The 18,771-nt window shown below is 46.3% G+C and overlaps 1 protein-coding gene across 3 annotated transcripts in view; it reads right to left on the bottom strand.

Moving 5' to 3' along the window:
- The window catches only part of LOC139578289 (SRSF protein kinase 2-like), a 95,460-nt gene that overhangs the window by 5,837 nt on the left and 70,852 nt on the right, over window positions 1-18,771 (bottom strand). For all 3 annotated transcript variants that reach the window (XM_071405693.1, XM_071405692.1, XM_071405695.1), the window contains 12 exons: window positions 18,485-18,636; window positions 17,080-17,188; window positions 16,554-16,641; window positions 16,191-16,278; window positions 15,970-16,076; window positions 13,776-13,941; window positions 12,326-12,351; window positions 11,861-12,176; window positions 9,879-10,787; window positions 4,724-4,839; window positions 4,146-4,253; window positions 3,976-4,045 (listed from right to left, as the gene is read on the bottom strand). In XM_071405693.1, the coding sequence (XP_071261794.1) occupies window positions 3,976-4,045; window positions 4,146-4,253; window positions 4,724-4,839; window positions 9,879-10,787; window positions 11,861-12,176; window positions 12,326-12,351; window positions 13,776-13,941; window positions 15,970-16,076; window positions 16,191-16,278; window positions 16,554-16,641; window positions 17,080-17,188; window positions 18,485-18,636 (2,255 nt within the window). The remainder of the gene's footprint in view (window positions 1-3,975; window positions 4,046-4,145; window positions 4,254-4,723; window positions 4,840-9,878; window positions 10,788-11,860; window positions 12,177-12,325; window positions 12,352-13,775; window positions 13,942-15,969; window positions 16,077-16,190; window positions 16,279-16,553; window positions 16,642-17,079; window positions 17,189-18,484; window positions 18,637-18,771) is intronic.

Raw genomic sequence — 18,771 nt, forward strand, 5'->3', positions numbered from 1 at the left:
ACCGTCTCTTATGACCGAAAAGAGCTTCTGGATATCAGGACAGCGATTATCCACCTCGTACTGGACAAATATTTCTTCTTTAACGAGTTGGACACGAAGGATTTACTCCAGACACCCGACAAGGCCCAAATCCCCGTCATTCGCATGAAGAAGAGACAGAGATATCGAGGACGTAGGCCGGGGTGCCTTGTAAGGTTCCGACGGCGAATGGGTAATCTGCCTCTACCATCAGTCCTATTAGCCAACATACAATCACTGGATTACACAAATATCCTACCAACGGGACATTAAAAACTGTAATATCTTATGTTTCACCGAGTCGTGGCTGAACGACGACATGGATAACATAGAGCTGGCGGGGTTTTTGCGGCATCGGCAAGATAGAACAGCTGCCTCCGCTAAGACAAGGCGTGGTGGTCTGTGTATATTTGTAAAGAACAGCTGGTGCACGAAATCTAATATTAACGAAGTCTCAAGGTTCTGCTCGCCTGAGGTAGAGTATCTCATGATAAGTTGTAGACCACACCATTTACCAAGAGAGTTTTCGTCTATATTTTTCATAGCTGTCTATTTACCACCACAAACCGATGCTGGCACTAAGACCACACTCAATGAGCTGTATAAGGCCATACGTAAATAGGAAAACGCTCGTTCAGAGGCGGTGCTCCTAGTGGCCGGGACTTTAATGCAGGGAAACTTAAATCCGTTTTACCTCATTTCTACCAGAATGTTAAATGTGCAACCAGAGTGGGAAAAAAACCCTCTAGACAACCTTTAATCGACACACAGATGCAAACAAAGCTCTCCCTCACGCTCCATTTGGCAAATCTGACCATAATTCTATCCTCCCGATTCCTGCTTACAAGCAAAAACTAAAGCAGGAAGAACCAGTGACTTGCTCAAAACAGAAGTGGTCAGATGACGCAGATGCTAAGCTACAGGACTGTTTTGCTAGCACAGACAGGAATATGTTCCGGGATTCTTCAGATGGCATTGAGGAGTACACCACATCAGTCACTGGCTTCATCAATAAGTGCACTGATGACGTCGTTCCCACAGTGACTGTACGTACATACCCCAACCAGAAGACATGGATTACAGTTAACATCTGCACTGAGCTAAAGGTTAGAGCTGCCGCTTTCAAGGAGCAGGACTTTAACCCGGAAGCTTATAAGAAATCCCGCTATGGCCTCCGACAAACCATCAAACAGGCAACGCTTCAATACAGGACTAAGATTGAATCGTACTACACCGGCTCCGACACCCATCGGATGTGGCAGAACTTGCAAACTATTACAGAATACAAAGGGAAGCATAGCCGCGAGCTGCCCAGTAACACGCGCCTACCAGATGAGCTAAATAACTTCTAGACTCACTTCGAGGCAAGCAACACTGAAGCATACATGAGAGCATCAGCTGTTCCGGACAACTGTATGATCACGCTCTCCGTAGCCGATGTGAGTAAGACCTTTAAACAGGTCAACATTCACAAGGCTGCAGGGCCAGACGGATTACCAGGATGTGTACTCCGAGCATTCGCTGATCAGCTGGCAAGTGTCTTCACTGACATTTTCAACCTGTGCCCAAGAACACTAAGGTAACCTGCCTAAATGAGTAAATACTCATAGCACTCACATCTGTAGCCATGAAGTGCTTTGAAAGGCTGGTCATGACTCACATCAAACCATTACCCCAGAAGCCCTAGACCCACTCAATTTTGCATACCGCCCCAACAGATCCACAGATGATGCAATCGCTATTGCACTCCACACTTTCCTTTCCCACCTGGACAAAAGGAACACCTACGTAAGCATGCTATTCATTGACTACAGCTCAGTGTTCAACACCATAGTGCCCTCAAAGCGCATCACTAAGCTAAGGACCCTGTTACAATAACCTCCATCTGCAACTGGATCCGAGACTTCCTGACCGGCCGACCCCAAGTGGTAAGGGTAGGTAACAACACATTTGCCACGCTGATCCTCAACACAGGGGCCCCTCAGGGGTGCATACTCAGTCCCCTCCTGTACTCCTTGTTCACCCATGACTGCATGGCCAGGAATGACTCCAACACCATCATTAAGTTTGCCGACAACACATCAGTGGTAGGCCTGATCACCGACAACGATGAGACAGCCTATAGGGAGGAGGACAGAGACCTGGCCGTGTGGTGCCAGGATAACAACATTACCCTCAATGTGATCAAGATAAAGGAGATGATTGTGGACTACAGGAAAAGGAGGACCGAGCATGCCCCCATTCTCCTCGACGGGGCTGCAGTGGAGCAGGTTGAGAGCTTCAAGTTCCTTGGTGTCCATATCACCAACAAACTATCATGGTCCAAACACACAAAGACAGTCGTGAAGAGGGCACGACAAAGCTTATTCCCCTTCAGGAGACTGAAAAGATTTGGCATGGGTCCTCAGATCCTCAAAAGTTTCTACAGCTGCACCTTCGAGAGCCTCCTGACTGGTTGCATCACTGCCTGGTATGGCAACTGCTCGGCATCCAACCTTAAGACACTACAGAGGGTATTGCGTACGGCCCAATACATTACTGGGGCCAAGTTTCCTGCCATCCAGGACCTCTATACCAGGCAGTGTCAGAGGAAGGCCCTAAAAATAGTCAGACTCCAGCCACCCTGGTCATAAACTGTTCTCTCTGCTACCGCACGGCAAGCGGTATCGGAGCGCCAAGTCTTGGTCCAAATGGCTTCTTAACAGCTTCTACCCCCAAGCCATAAGACTCCTGAACAGCGAATCAAATGGCTACCTGGACTATTATTTTATTGAACACTTATTTTTATTAAAACTACATTGTTGGTTAAGGGCTTGTAAGTAAGCATTTCACCTGTTGTATTCGGCGCATGTGACAAATAACATTTGAATTGGGATGTGAATATGGGGATAGGGAGAGTTTAGGGAGCGAGAAGGTGTGGATGTGAATATGGGGATAGGGAGAGTTTAGGGAGTGAGAAGGTGTGGATGTGAATATGGGGATAGGGAGAGTTTAGGGAGCGAGAAGGTGTGGATGTGAATATGGGGATAGGGAGAGTTTAGGGAGCCAGAAGGTGTGGATGTGAATATGGGGATAGGGAGAGTTTAGGGAGCGAGAAGGTGTGGATGTGAATATGGGGATAGGGAGAGTTTAGGGAGCGAGAAGGTGTGGATGTGAATATGGGGATAGGGAGAGTTTAGGGAGCGAGAAGGTGTGGATGTGAATATGGGGATAGGGAGAGTTTAGGGAGCCAGAAGGTGTGGATGTGAATATGGGGATAGGGAGAGTTTAGGGAGCGAGAAGGTGTGGATGTGAATATGGGGATATGGAGCGTTTAGGGAGCCAGAAGGTGTGGATGTGAATATGGGGATAGGGTGCGTTTAGGGAGCCAGAAGGTGTGGATGTGAATATGGGGATAGACAGAGTTTAGGGAGTGAGAAGGTGTGGATGTGAATATGGGGATATGGAGAGTTTAGGGAGCCAGAAGGTGTGGATGTGAATATGGGGATAGACAGAGTTTAGGGAGCGAGAAGGTGTGGATGTGAATATGGGGATAGGGTGCGACAAGGTTTTGATGTGGGGATTGGATGAGTTATGTCAGGTAAAGATGTTGAGTCAGGTATAGAATGTGAGGATAGATAAATAGATAATAGCAGATAAACTAGAAGGGACTATACTAGAATCTGCTGGACATCTTAATTCCATGATTTGGGCCCATTGTAATAAAACAATTTACAATCAAGCTTTCATAATATCTACTGCTACGACAGTGTATTACTATATATAACCTATCATCTAATTCAGTTGAACAAATCTCACATGACAGTGCTACAACAGTTGTAACTACATGATTACTCAGTCTAAACACATTAACAACACATATTAAACAGCTATTTCTACATCACTACATAGATAAACATGTACTATTGTGTTTAGTATGAGGCTGGTCTATTAGGAGAACAATGTGTATAGACTCACCCTCATCCCTGGAGTAGTCCTCCCCAGAGTGGGGCTCAAACAGGTAGTCTCCTGTTGCCAGCTCAAATGCCTGCAGGACACAGACCGGATAGCGTCATCAGTCAGTACTGATGTATGTTTGGTTGTGTGTGCACAGGCATGTGTGTGAGTGTGTGTGTTTGTGTGCTCACCATGCAGGCGGTGCTCCAGATGTCAGCAGGAGTGCTGTACCCAGCTCCTATCAGGACCTCTATGGAGCGGTACTGTCTGGTTTGAATATCCTCTGTGAAGTGCTTGTGCTGAGAGACAGTGAGGAAGAGAGAGGAGAGAGAGAGGATAAAGAGAGAGGAGGAAGGAGAAAGAGAGGAGAGAGAGGAGCGAGAGAAAGAAGAGAGAGAGGGGAAAAAGAAAGGAAGAGAGAGAGCGAGAGAAAGAGAGAGAGAGAGGGGAGAGAGAGGAGATGGATAAACTATACTGTACTGTATATTATGCATCTGTGTCTATTGCAAAACACCCATACACATACTGTGCACCAAGGATCTCCAACTGTTCCTGGAGAACTACCGTCCAGTAGGTTTTCACTCCAACACTAATCAAGCACACCTGATTCTAATAATTAGCTGGTTGAAAAGCTGAACCAGCTTAGTTACAACTGGGCTGGAATGAAAACCTACAGGAGGGTAGCTCTCCAGGAAAAGGGTTTGAGAACCCTATAAACACACTCATATACCTCTGCGTGCGTGTGTGCGTACACACACACACAACTTACCACCCAGCAGGCGTTGCCCAGGTCAGCTATCTTGACTCGGAGTGTGTCAGCGTTGCGAGGGTCCAGGGGGTTGACCAGGAGGTCTGCTGCTTTGGCCTTGGCTAGAACTACATCATCTAGTTAGGATAAATGTGTTATTGTTGGGGGAAAGGACAGGCAGCAGGCAGAGAATGTCCAGTACGTGTGTCTCTATGACTTCATGTCAAATCAAATCAAATTTTATTAGTCACATGCGCCGAATACCTCAGGTGTAGTAGACCTTACAGTGAAATGCTTACATACGTACCTAACCAACAATGCAGTTTAAAAAAATACAGATAAGAATAAGAAAAAAAAGTAACAAGTAATTAAAGAGCAGCAGTAAAATAACAATAGCGAGAATATATACAGGGTGATACTGGTACAGAGTCAAGGTGCGGGGGCACCGGTTAGTTGAGGTAATATGTACAGTTATTAAAGTGACTACAGTGGGGCAAAAAAGTATTTAGTCAGCCACCAATTGTGCACGTTCTCCCACTTAAAAAGATGAGAGAGGCCTGTAATTTTCATTATAGGTACACTTCAACTATGACAGACAAAATGAGAAAAAGAAATCCAGAAAATCACATTGTAGGATTTTTAATGAATTTATTTGCAAATTATGGTGGAAAATAAGTATTTGGTCAATAACAAAAGTTTATCTCAATACTTTGTTATATACCCTTTGTTGGCAATGACAGAGGTCAAACGTTTTCTGTAAGTCTTCACAAGGTTTTCACACACTGTTGCTGGTATTTTGGCCCATTCCTCCATGCAGATCTCCTCTAGAGCAGTGATGTTTTGGGGCTGTTGCTGGGCAACACGGACTTTCAACTCCCTCCAAAGATTTTCTATGGGGTTGAGATCTGGAGACTGGCTAGGCCACTCCAGGACCTTGAAATGCTTCTTACGAAGCCACTCCTTCGTTGCCCGGGCGGTGTGTTTGGGATCATTGTCATGCTGAAAGACCCAGCCACGTTTCATCTTCAATGCCCTTGCTGATGGAAGGAGGTTTTCACTCAAAATCTCACGATACATGGCCCCATTCATTCTTTCCTTTACACGGATCAGTCGTCCTGGTCCCTTTGCAGAAAAACAGCCCCAAAGCATGATGTTTCCACCCCCATGCTTCACAGTAGGTATGGTGTTCTTTGGATGCAACTCAGCATTCTTTGTCCTCCAAACACGACGAGTTGAGTTTTTACCAAAAAGTTATATTTTGGTTTCATCTGACCATATGACATTCTCCCAATCTTCTTCTGGATCATCCAAATCCTCTCTAGCAAACTTCAGACGGGCCTGGACATGTACTGGCTTAAGCAGGGGGACACGTCTGGCACTGCAGGATTTGAGTCCCTGGCGGCGTAGTGTGTTACTGATGGTAGGCTTTGTTACTTTGGTCCCAGCTCTCTGCAGGTCATTCACTAGGTCCCCCCGTGTGGTTCTGGGATTTTTGCTCACCGTTCTTGTGATCATTTTGACCCCACGGGGTGAGATCTTGCGTGGAGCCCCAGATCGTGGGAGATTATCAGTTGTCTTGTATGTCTTCCATTTCCTAATAATTGCTCCCACAGTTGATTTCTTCAAACCAAGCTGCTTACCCATTGCAGATTCAGTCTTCCCAGCCTGGTGCAGGTCTACAATTTTGTTTCTGGTGTCCTTTGACAGCTCTTTGGTCTTGGCCATAGTGGAGTTTGGAGTGTGACTGTTTGAGGTTGTGGACAGGTGTCTTTTATACTGATAACAAGTTCAAACAGGTGCCATTAATACAGGTAACGAGTGGAGAACAGAGGAGCCTCTTAAAGAAGAGGTTACAGGTCTGTGAGAGACAGAAATCTTGCTTGTTTGTAGGTGACCAAATACTTATTTTCCACCATAATTTGCAAATAAATTCATTAAAAATCCTACAATGTGATTTTCTGGATTTTTTTCCCTCATTTTGTCTGTCATAGTTGAAGTGTACATATGATGAAAATTACAGGCCTCTCTCATCTTTTTAAGCGGGAGAACTTGCACAATTGGTGACTGACTAAATACTTTTTTGCCCCACTGTATGCATAGATGACAACAACAGAGAGTAGCAGAGGTGCAAAAGAAGGGGGGGGGGGGGGGCAATGCAAATAGTCTAGGTAGCCATTTGATTAGGTGCTCAGGAGTCTTCTGAATTTGTGGTGGAAGCTGTTTAGAAGCCTCTTGGTCCTAGACTTGGCGCTCCGATACCGCTTGCCATGTGGTAGCAGAGAGAACAGTCTATGACTAGGGTGGCTGGTGTCTGACAATTTTTAGGGCCTTCCTCTGACACTGCCTGGTATAGAGGTCCTGGATGGCAGGAAGCTTGGCCCGGTGATGTACTGGGCCATTCGCACTACCCTCTGTAGTGCCTTGCGGTCGGAGGCCGAGCAGTTGTCCTACCAGGCAGTGATGCAACCAGTCAGGATGCTCTCGATGGTGAACCTTTTGAGGAACCTTTTGAGGATCTGAGGACCCATGCCAAATATTTTCAGTCTCCTGAGGGGGAATAGGTTTTGTAGTGCCCTCTTCACGACTGTCTTGGTGTGCTTGGACCATGTTAGTTTGTTGGTGATGTGGACACCAAGGAATTTGAAGCTCTCAACCTGCTCCACTGCAGCCCCGTCAATGAGAATGGGGGCATGCTCGGTCCTCTTTTTTCTGTAGTCCACAATCATTACGTTGAGAGAGAGGTTGTTGTCCTGGCACCACATGGCCAGGTCTCTGACCTCCTCCCTATAGGCTGTCTCGTCGTTGTCGGTGATCAGGCCTACCGCTGTTGTGTCATCGGCAAACTTAATGATGGTGTTAGAGTCGTGCCTGGCCGTGAAGTTATGAGTGAACAGGGAGTACAGGAGGGGACTGATCACGTACCCCTGAGGGGTCCTGTGTTGAGGATCAGCGTGGCGGATGTGTTGTTACTTACCCTCACCACCTGGAGGCTGCCCGTCAGGAAGTCCAGGATCCAGTTGCAGAGGGAGGTGTTTAGTGCCAGGATCCCTAGCTTATTGATGAGCTTTGAGGGCACTATGGTGTTGAACGCTGAGTTGTAGTCAATGAATAGCACTCTCACATAGGTGTTCCTTTTGTCCAGGTGGGAAAGGGCAGTGTGGAGTGCAATAGAGATTGCATCATCTGTGGATCTGTTTGGGGCGGTATGCAAATTGGAGTGGGTTTCTGGGATAATGGTTTGATGTGAGCCATGACCAGCCTTTGAAAGCACTTCATGGCTACAGACGTGAGTGCTGTGGGTCGGTAGTCATTTAGGCAGATTACCTTAGTGTTCTTGGGCACAGGCACTATGGTGGTCTGCTTAAAACATGTTGGTATTACAGACTCGAACAGGGAGAGGTTGAAAATGTCAGTGAAGACACTTGCCAGTTGGTCAGCTCATGCTCGCAGTACACGTCCTGGTAATCTGTCTGGCCCTGCAGACTTGTGAATGTTGACTTGTTTAAAGGTCTCACAGCGGCTGCGGAGAGCGTGATCACACAGTCTTTCGGGAACAGCTGATGCTCTCATGCATGTTTTAGTGTTATTTGCCTCCAAGTGAGCATATTAGTAGTTTAGCTCGTCTGGTAGTCTTGTGTCACTGGGCAGCTCTCGGCTGTGCTTCCCTTTGTAGTCTGCATGGTTTGCAAGCCCTGCCACATCCGACGAGTGTCAAAACCGGTGTAGTACGATTCGATCTTAGTCCTGTATTGATGCGTTGCCTGTTTGATGGTTCATCGGAGGGCATAGTGGGATTTCTTATAAGCTTCCGGGTTGCTCCTTAAAAGTGGCAGCTCTAGCCTTTAGCTCAGTGCGAATGTTAACTGTAATCCATGGCTTCTGGTTGGGCTATGTACCTACGGTCAATGTGGGGACGACGTCATCGATGCACGTATTGATAAAGCCAATGACTGAAGTGGTGTACTCCTCAATGCCATCGGAGGAATCCCGGAACATATTCCAGTCTGTGCTAGCAAAACAGTCCTGTAGCTTAGCATCTGCTTCATCTGACCACATTTTTATTGATCTAGTCACTGGTGCTTCCTGCTTTAATTTTTGCTTGTAAGCAGGAATCAGGAGGATAGAATTATGGTCAGATTTGCCAAATGGAGGGCGAGGGAGAGCTTTATATGCGTCTCTGTGTGTGGAGTAAAGGTGGTCCAGAGTTGTTTTTCCTCTCGTTGCACATTTAACATGCTGATAGAAATTTGGTAAAACGGTTTTAAGTTTCCCTGCATTAAAGTCCCGGCTACTAGGAGCGCCGCCTCTGAGTGAGTGTTTTCTTGTTTGCTTATGGCGGAATACAGCTCCTTCAATGCTGTCATAGTGCCAGCCTCCGTCTGTGGTGGTATGTAGACAGCTACAAAAAATACAGATGAAAACTCTCTAGGTAGATAGTGTGGTCTACAGCTTATCATGAGATACTATACCATAGGCGAGCAATAGCTCGAGACTTCCTTAGATATCGTGCACCAGCTGCTGTTTACAAAATACATAGTCTGCCGCCCCTCGTCTTACCAGACACCGCTGTTCTATCCTGCCGGTACAGCGTATAACCAGCCAGCTGTATGTTGATAGTGTCGTCGTTCAGCCACGACTCCGTGAAGCATAAGATATTACAGTTTTGAATGTCCTGTTGGTAGTTTAATTTATTGCGTAGGTCATCGATTTTATTATCCAAAGATTGCATGTTTGCTAGCAGAATGGAAGGAAGTGGGGGTTTATTCGATCACCTACGGATTCTCAGAAGGCAGCCTGCCCTCCGGCCCCTTTTTCTCCGCATCCTCTTCACGCAAATCACGGGGATCTGTTCCTGTTCCCAAGAAAGCAGTAAATCGTTCGCTTAGGACTCGTCAGACTCTGATGTCCAGAAGTTATTTTCGGTCATAAGAGATGGTAGCGGCAACATTATGTACAAAATAAAATATAAAAATGACAAATGTACAAGTTACAAACAACGCAAATAAACTAACAAAAAAACACAATCGGTTGGGGACACACTTCCCTACCTCCTCCCCCACACGAGAAGGCCTTCTTCTCCAGCGCCATTTTAGCTGTATATGCACATCTGTGTCCATGCATGTGGGTAAAAGAGTGAAAGAGAGAGCAAAATAGAGAGAAAGGAGAAATATCTCACCTTTAGGCGTGTCCCCAGTGCTTGAGGACGACACAGTACGACTGCGGTCTGCAGTGGGGCTGTGAGGGGAAGTCCCGGATCCCGGTTGACCAGCTTCGCCCACTGTGATGGGGCTACCCGGGTCAGGGTCCAGAGGCAGGTCGGGGAAGCGTGGCACCGTGCCCCTGTGGCGCTGCGCCCCGTTGGTCAGGCCTGGCGTGACCACCTCGCCATTGAAGAGCTCGTAGGAGGAGCTGAGGGAGCTTTGATCCCTATCCGTGCAGCTGATCTCTGACTCTACCAGGGGGCAGCGCAGAGGGATGGGTGAGGGGGTAGAGGCTGGGGGGTTGGCTCTGGGACATCTCTCCCTGTCCCTCTCCTCACCCCCTAGGAGGACATGGCCATTGGTTTTGGGGGTGTTGTTGTTGTGTACCATGGTGGTGGAGATGGTGTTAGTGAGGTCGTCAGCGCCCGTTTCTGTTTCATCAGCATCGTCGTCTTCATCATCATCGTCATCATCATCGTCGTCGTCGTCATCGTCATCATCGTACTCATCCTCTTCCTCTTTGTCCTTTTCCTGCTCCTTGGTCTCCTCACCCTTCACCTCCTCATCTGTTCTTGGTTCCGCTTTCTCATCTTTTTCGGCAGGAGCTGTAACCAAGTCCTCTTCATCCTCATCCTCTTCTTCCCCATCTTCCTCCTCCACCTCCTCATTGTCATTCTCTTCCTTAACCTCCTCTTTCTCCCCCTTGTCCCCCTCTCCCTCTGGATTTGCGGTAGCTCCGTTGCTATCCCCAGGTGTAGTGGTGGTGGGTGTGGGGTTCTGTGTCTCTGTCTCTGGGGTAGGGCTGGGGGTGGGCTCCCCCTCTGGCTCTGCTGCTGCCTCTGGGGTGGGGGGCACCTCTGACTGCTCCTGAGGTGTGGCTGCACCTGAAAGACAGGGATAGAGAAAGAGTGGAGGAGTGAAAAAGAGAGAAGGGAGAGAGTGAGAGAGGCAGAGAGAGGGGGTGGGAGGAAAGTGAGAGCTTGGGTTAGACTGTAGTTGTTTATGAATCTGCCTTGCATTTCTCCCACGCAGTACACTCTAAAACAATTCAGGGTTGTTTGGATGACCCAACTACTGGGTTACAGGCATTAGGTCACTTAGTTATTTAAAAAAAACATTGTTGTTGATGCTGGGTTTATTCTGGATTATTGAGTTATGACCCAGCGGGTCAGATCAGATGCTTTCCGGTAGTTATTTTTGGTCACCTGCAAGAGTAAATGTAATTCCGGTTAATCTGTTCTGTTGTATTGTTATCACATGTTAAGGTTGAACATTGACATTTTTGTAGATTCAATGACGCTTACAGAAGTGTATGAGTTCCACAACTTTGCTGCAATATGTAAATAATATGTTATACATTTTTTCTCAAAATATGTAATGTGCACAAATATTCAAGGAAAATGTTATTTTGTAGTATACAAACTTAACATGATGAACAGGAATTCAATTTACTCTCACGGGTGGCCAAAAAGTATTATTTAAAAGCCACGGCCCTAATAGGCCAAACCTCTTGAAAATAACCTATGAATTACATTAAAAAAGACTCAGGTGCTGGGTTAACCCAACATGAAAGTCAACAAAACCCAATTGATGATTAAATTAACCCATGTTTGGGTAATTCAACAACCCAACTGGCTGGGTAAAAATAACCCAGCATGTGTTCTGTCCAATATTTACCCAGCACAGGGTTACCAAATAACCTAAATGTTGTTGTTTTTAACCCAGCACTTTTTAGAGTGTCGGCCTAGTGTGGGTGGAGAGGTTGGAGGCTGGCCCATCCTCCTCCAGTTCTCCATTCAATTCTATTCACTCTCAGCTTGGTACAGAACTCTATCCACACAGCTCTGACACACACACACACAATGGAATGAGTGAATAATCAACACATTGAGTGAATGACTATAAAACCATCACCACCACCACCACACTGATTTACGATCAAACCATGTCAACTCACAGGTGTGATTGGTTAGCCTGGTTGGCCTCTCCCTCTCTGTCTCTCCTTCTTCCTCCTCGTCTCCATCCTCTTCATCGTCATCATCGTCGTCGTCATCACTCTCGCCCAGTGCGACGGCGGGCCCCAATGCCGCGTTGCGGGGTGTGTGTTTTGGGGAGTGTGTATCCCCCTCACCATCGGGGCCCTCTGTGGCCCTCTGTTTCTCAGCCTCTCTCTCCAGGGCCTCGATCTCCCGCATGCGTATCTCCAACAGCTCGGTCTGACGCTTCTGTTTTTTCTTCAGCTTCTTCTTCTTGTTCTTAGAGATCTTCCCCACCTAGAGAAGAGGAGAGAGGAGGAGAGAGGACGAGGAAAAGTCTATTAAAGTCACTGACTTACAACGACCCATGGGCTGAGTGACTAGAATTAGATAGAAAACATTGTATATTCTGCTCTGAGATTTATACAGAACATTGTGGTACTCACCGGTTTGGCTTGTGGTGCTGTGCTGACTGTTGGGATGAAACAGAGTCAGAGTCAGGAGAAAGTTCACCTTCAAACATATCATCCCCACAAAGTCCTGTAATAATAATAATATATACCCCTGAATAAGATAACACCCCATTCAATTATTTATACCCTCTTACAGACTTCATACAGAATCTTTGGATGAACTGTGAGTTGAATGGAGGATTTAATCAAAGTAATTTCAGACAGCTTTATTCCCTTTTCATAGATTCATAGAAATCAACCCTTTTCTCTATGTGTTACGCAATGCCCACATAAATAGAAGTCATCATCATTCCAGCCTGACTCATAGGTGTGTGAGCAGTATGAGGATGTCTGGAACAATACTTATTTCTGAGGAAAAGTCAGTCATGGAATTACCGTTAATTACAGAGGGTTCCTGTTGGTTGAGCTGAATGTGATTGACAGACAGCTCATGGAGGGGTTCATGAGGAGTTCATGAGGGGGTCAAGACCCCTAGCCTTGACTACATCCGTGTGATGTCGAGACTACTTGACCCCTGACTGCCAGGGCACACACGTGACAGGACAAACAAGTAGTAAAGTTTCAGGGAGAAGTTGAAGGAACATAGGCCAAGACAATAGGGAAGTGTGCGCTGGCAAAAGATAAGAATGCGTAAAAACTCTGCTTCCACCCTTTCCTTCTCTCTCCACTTGCTAAAGGCACGTTTCCATGATCACTCTCACAAACAGCTAGCTTTTATTGGAGCCACAAGCTCTCAAGCAATCTCTGTGCCTATCAAATCAAACTAGGAGAGAGCTCTCACCAAATTGATTGGTTGGCTCAGGCTGGCAAGCTGAAGCAACAAACTAAGAGACCGCCCAACTGATTGATTCATCTGATTGATTCACAGATTCCTTAAATGGTGTGACCGCTGTACTGATACACAGCAGGAAACTCCAGTTATCAGAACCACCGATTGATGAATCTACTGCTAGTAGGATAGTGGTTAAAAACAGTGGAACAGAGACTTCCCTACACTAGCATTAGACCTTGTCTTTAAGTAAGCAATTGGTCATAAGAATCAAATGGTTCATGATGAATATTACTCTCATGCCTCTTCTACAAAGAGCGCACTGTACCGATTCAACTAAGACTGAACCTCAAGTCAAGCAGCGAAAGATCTCTCTACACAGGTTTAGGGTAAAACAGTCCTAAGTACTACTTTAAAATATATCTGACAGGCTTTATTCACTATTCACTGTTGGACTCCCAAAACACTTCAGTTTGAAATGAGGACAAGGCTACAATAACTAACTATTTAGATAATGCTTAGAGGGATAGTTCATCTTCAAATTTTGTCAGATGGCTTAGGAAAAACTGTGATTTTGGGTGATATTGATTATTTTAACCCTGCTATTTTCTTCTACAGACAGTGAGTTAGTGGGTGAGGTGGTCTGTACCCTACCTGCAGATCCAGAGGGCGGGGGCGCCCCAGCCTTCTGCCACTCTGTGGCTTCCACGGCCATGCGGCGGACAAACGCATCGTCCACACACATCAGGATGTTCTCCGGCTTGATGTCTGTGTGGATGATCTTACACTTGCTGTGGAGGTAGTCCAAGCCCTGCAGAACCTACATGAACACAGGAACACAAGCGTGCACAAATGCGCACACACACACAAACACAGACACACGTGCAAGCAAACACAAACACACACACACACACACAAACACAAACACACACACAAATCCCAGATGAAACACCACTGATGCTCTCACAACGCTAAATGAACCATTCCTTTGATCTTAGTCATCCTCCATCGGGAACAAGGCTGCTGTTGTTGCTTTGTTTGGTGTGTGTGTGTTTGCCAGTGTTTGATTTTAGGGGCTTTTGTATTGAAGTTGAGAGCAGTTTCTATTCATCTTCAGTGGGCTTTTCAAGTGGCAGGCAGCAGAGATGAACAGATAACTTTAATTCACATGCTGCTCTGCTCTGGTCTTCAGGGGGAAGGGGAAAGGCCTGTGAAGGCCTTGTGAAGTCAACAACATGTATTGTACTTAACTGGACTGGCCTGCAGTAGCGCCTCTGGCTGGCAATATCACTTCTCTTCCCCTCATTGTTGGTGCTAATAAAGAGTGAAAGTGAAAGTGATGTGTGTATGTGAATGTGTCTGAGTCAAGTAAATGAGGATGTGTGAGTGTGTGCTTGCGTGCTTGAGTTTGTGCCCGTTCGTGCATTAATGCGTGAGTGTGTGTTAGTGCTTTTTAAGGTCTGTTCGGTTTCGGTTAGATTATTTACAAAATAGTCACGGTTTTGGATGAATATGATTTTTTAAAAACATTAAAGGCACTATGCATTATGTGGGTTGAATACTGTGACAACACAGAATAAAACAATGAATACAAGTCCTATGATGGTAGTGACTGTCCAATACTGCTTATCACTTATTAACCATCATTTATTCACATTACTTTAATAAAATATGTATGTTGTGTATATCCCTCTAGTGGTGTGGGGGCTGTGCTTTGGCAAAGTGGGTGGGGTTGTATCCTGCCTGTTTGGCCCTGTCCGGGAGTATCGTCGGACGGGGCCACAGTGTCTCCTGACCCCTCCTGTCTCAGCCTCCAGTATTTATGCTGCTGTAGTTTATGTGTCGGGGGGCTAGGGTCAGTCTGTTATATCTGGAGTATTTCTCCTGTCTTATCCGGTGTCCTGTGTGAATTTAAGTATGCTCTCTCTAATTCTCTCTTTCTCTCTCTCGGAGGACCTGAGCCCTAGGACCATGCCTCAGGACTACCTGGCATGATGACTCCTTGCTGTCCCCAGTCCACCTGGCCGTGCTGCTGCTCCAGTTTCAACTGTTCTGCCTGCGGCTATGGAACCCTGACCTGTTCACCGGACGTGCTACCTGTCCCAGACCTGCTGTTTTCAACTCTCTAGAGACAGCAGGAGCGGTAGAGATACTCTCAATGATTGGCTATGAAAAGCCAACTGACATTTACTCCTGAGGTGCTGACCTGTTGCACCCTCGACAACTACTGTGATTATTATTATTTGACTATGCTGGTCATTTATGAACATTTGAACATCTTGGCCATGTTCTGTTATAATCTCCACCCGGCACAGCCAGAAGAGGACTGGCCACCCCTCATAGCATGGTTCCTCTCTAGGTTTCTTCCTAGGTTTTGGCCTTTCTAGGGAGTTTTTCCTAGCCACCGTACTTCTACACCTGCATTGCTTGCTGTTTGGGGCTTTAGGCTGGGTTTCTGTACAGCACTTTGAGATATCAGCTGATCTAAGAAGGGCTATATAAATACATTTGATTTGAAATTTGATTTATATTATATTTGATGAATTTATTATTTCATTCCAATTCATCATCTCATCTCTAGAGATGTTGCCTATGCTGTCTGACAAAATCCCTATTTTAGTAGTTCTTCAAAGTAAATAAGGCATACTTTTATGACTGCTGAATACCAACTATCAATCACTTAGATAATTTACTTTCAGGTAGAGATACCTCGCGAAGCAACTGCTCTCTATCCCTCTCGCGTGTTCTACTGTCCCTTCTCTCCCTTCCATGTCTGCCCTACACAGACCAGACAAGTAGGTGCGCAATGGATTATGGTCACCGCTCAGCACTAGCGTGTGTGTCATACCTGTTTGATAATACTCTTAACACAGGGAAGAGGAAGGCCCTGGTAGTTGGACTTGATGATCCACTTTAGAAGGTGGTGTCCCAGAACCTCAAACACCATACACACATCTGGGACAGCTGGTCAAGGAGGACCACAGCTTCATCACTGAGATACATACGCAGATATAAAGAGCATATAAGTATACACACACATACACACGCACCCTCTGTAGACAAGGATACGTATTCCGTTGATTCCAGAGATCTTGAAGTCATCTATCAGCTGAACCACCATTTCTTTGTTTTGGTCAGAGGGGTCACTCTCTCTCACCTGGAGATGAACGACAAACAATAGAGAGATCAGGATGGAGGGTGTGAGAGAGGTGTGAAAGGCATGGGGAAACGAAGCACACACACACACACACTCACTCACTCACTCACTCACTCACTCACTCACTCACTCACTCACTCACTCACTCACTCACTCACTCACTCACTCACTCACTCACTCACTCACTCACTCACTCACTCACTCACTCACTCACTCACTCACTCACTCACTCACTCACTCACTCACTCACTCACTCACTCACTATCATTACTCACACATCTGAGCAGTTTGATCTCATCCAGGGCTGTCTCTGTGTAATGCTGAGCACTCTTCACCACCTTCATCGCCACAAAGTTCTTTACCCTGAAACAAGAAACACAGAGAGATCCATATCACAACATGATGGACTACAGCAGAGCTAGCCATGCAACACTGGAGTTGAACCAATCACTCACAGATTAGGGAAAAACACACTGCTGGGGAAGATGGTTACAGGTAATGGTTTCATATCCAAGGACAATGTCCATGTGAGTGAGGAACAGTGTATGATTGTGTAATTGATTTAATTGGGGCTAATTGAGTATATGGGCGATGTAACCGAGTGAACGGTGATATTCTGACACTGATACTGTTATGCATCAGTGTGGTTAACACTTGGCACTATGTGTCATTTTACACTACAGCTGCTACTGTCTACTGTGTAGGAGTGGTTTTGTTGCAGCCGTTGTCGTGGTGATGAGTTGGTAATCGTGGTGACCCGTCTTACTCCCGTTGACAGGTGTGTGTGTGAGAGAGACTCACTGGATGTCCCAGCACAGCCATACGGTGGAGAAGTGACCCCAGCCCAGCTTGCGGATCACATGATACCTCCCATTGAACAAGTCCCCTATCTTCACCGGATGGTATCCACCTGAGAGAGAGAGAGAGAGAGAGAGAGAGAGAGAGAGAGAGAGAGAGAGAGAGAGAGAGAGAGAGAGAGAGAGAGAGAGAGAGAGAGAGAGAGAGAGAGAGAGAGAGAGAGAGAGAGAGAGAGAGAGAGAGAGAGAGAGAGAGAGAGAGTGAGTGTGTGAGAACAGAGAGAGGGGAGAGAGAGAAGAGAGGGAGATACTGTTAGAAAAACCTAGATAATCAAGATACTGATACTTCGAGCCAGGCTACTGAATCTATGCTATCAGTAGGAGGGAGGGCGTGAGAGAGGATTAAGAAAGAGAGTGAGTGAGTGAGTGAGTGAGGGAGTGAGTGAGTGAGAGAGAAGGTCCTCAGTAGGTCCTCACATCTATCAGGATATCAGGCTCCTCAGTGGAAAGACCACTCCCTCTTGGCACAGACAACAACCTTGAGCCTTGGTGCTGGTGCCAAGCATATAGAGCTTCTGGCTAGAGTCACACTGCTGCAAATTACATTAGGAGCCAGCAGGGATGATATAAGAGACAGAGTAAGAGGTAGAGAGAGAGAAAGGAGAAGAAGATATGGGTTTAAGTGTATTGGAGTGTGTGTAAGGCGTCCGTCCGCATGCTTCCCAGCCGAAACAGTATTATGATGACATTTTGTGAGGTTTTTGTTCGTTTTGGACTTCGTGTTGAGGCACACAACATTTCTTCTAGAGGCAGGCCATAGTTTGGATCCCTTTTTGTTTGGTCAACAGTAGGGATTCTTCAATAAAGTCTTTGTTGTCATTCAACGAGACAACTCGTTTTCATGCACATTTTTTCTTTGAGAAATACTGCACCAAACATTTTGTTAGATGTAAAATTGTGTGACTAAGATATCCTCGGCAAAAACATCAAAATTAACAACACATTTATTTAGTTATTTTAGATAAATTCTGACTATTTTGAGGTGAGCATATACTGGCTACAGCATCTCAAAATGGACAAATAATACTATTGCCGCTTTTTTCTAGTTTTTCAAGCAAAGGTCTTTTGAGGGAGTATGCGAGCACACTCGGCTAGGCGCCAGCCGAACTGAAGCGTGCTGACGCCTTCAGTGAGTCTGTCTAGGGAGGGGGATGTATACGGCATGTGTGTGAGAAAGACGGGAGAAAGAAAGAGTGTAGAGATAGAGAGGTAAAGAGAGAAAGGGGGAGGAGATAAGAGTTAAGAAGACAGAACTGGACACTTGTGTATGTATGTATAAGCTATGGAAGTTCTACACGTGTGTGTGCGTGCATGCGGGGGGTTGTGAGTGTGTATTATCTCCCCCCCACCTTTGCAGTAGTCTGCGGGGTCCTCCTGCTCCTCATCGTCAGAGCCTAAGATCTCCTCCTCTGGCTCTGGGGGGACGGCCGGCTCAGGGGGGGCTGGAGGGGGAGGCGGGGGAGTGGGGGCAGACACCAGGGCTTTTTGCTGGGTCTCAGGCCTGACAGAGAGAGAGAGAGAGAGATACAGTTAGAACCTGAATTGGTTAGGGTAGGAACGACCCTTTCCGCTTACAACATACTAACACACAATTACACTAGAATCATCACTGCAGCCAATATGTTTAGCTGGATGC

The sequence above is a fragment of the Salvelinus alpinus genome, chromosome 6 (assembly GCF_045679555.1).
Source record: "Salvelinus alpinus chromosome 6, SLU_Salpinus.1, whole genome shotgun sequence".
Classification (NCBI taxonomy): Eukaryota; Metazoa; Chordata; class Actinopteri; order Salmoniformes; family Salmonidae; genus Salvelinus; species Salvelinus alpinus.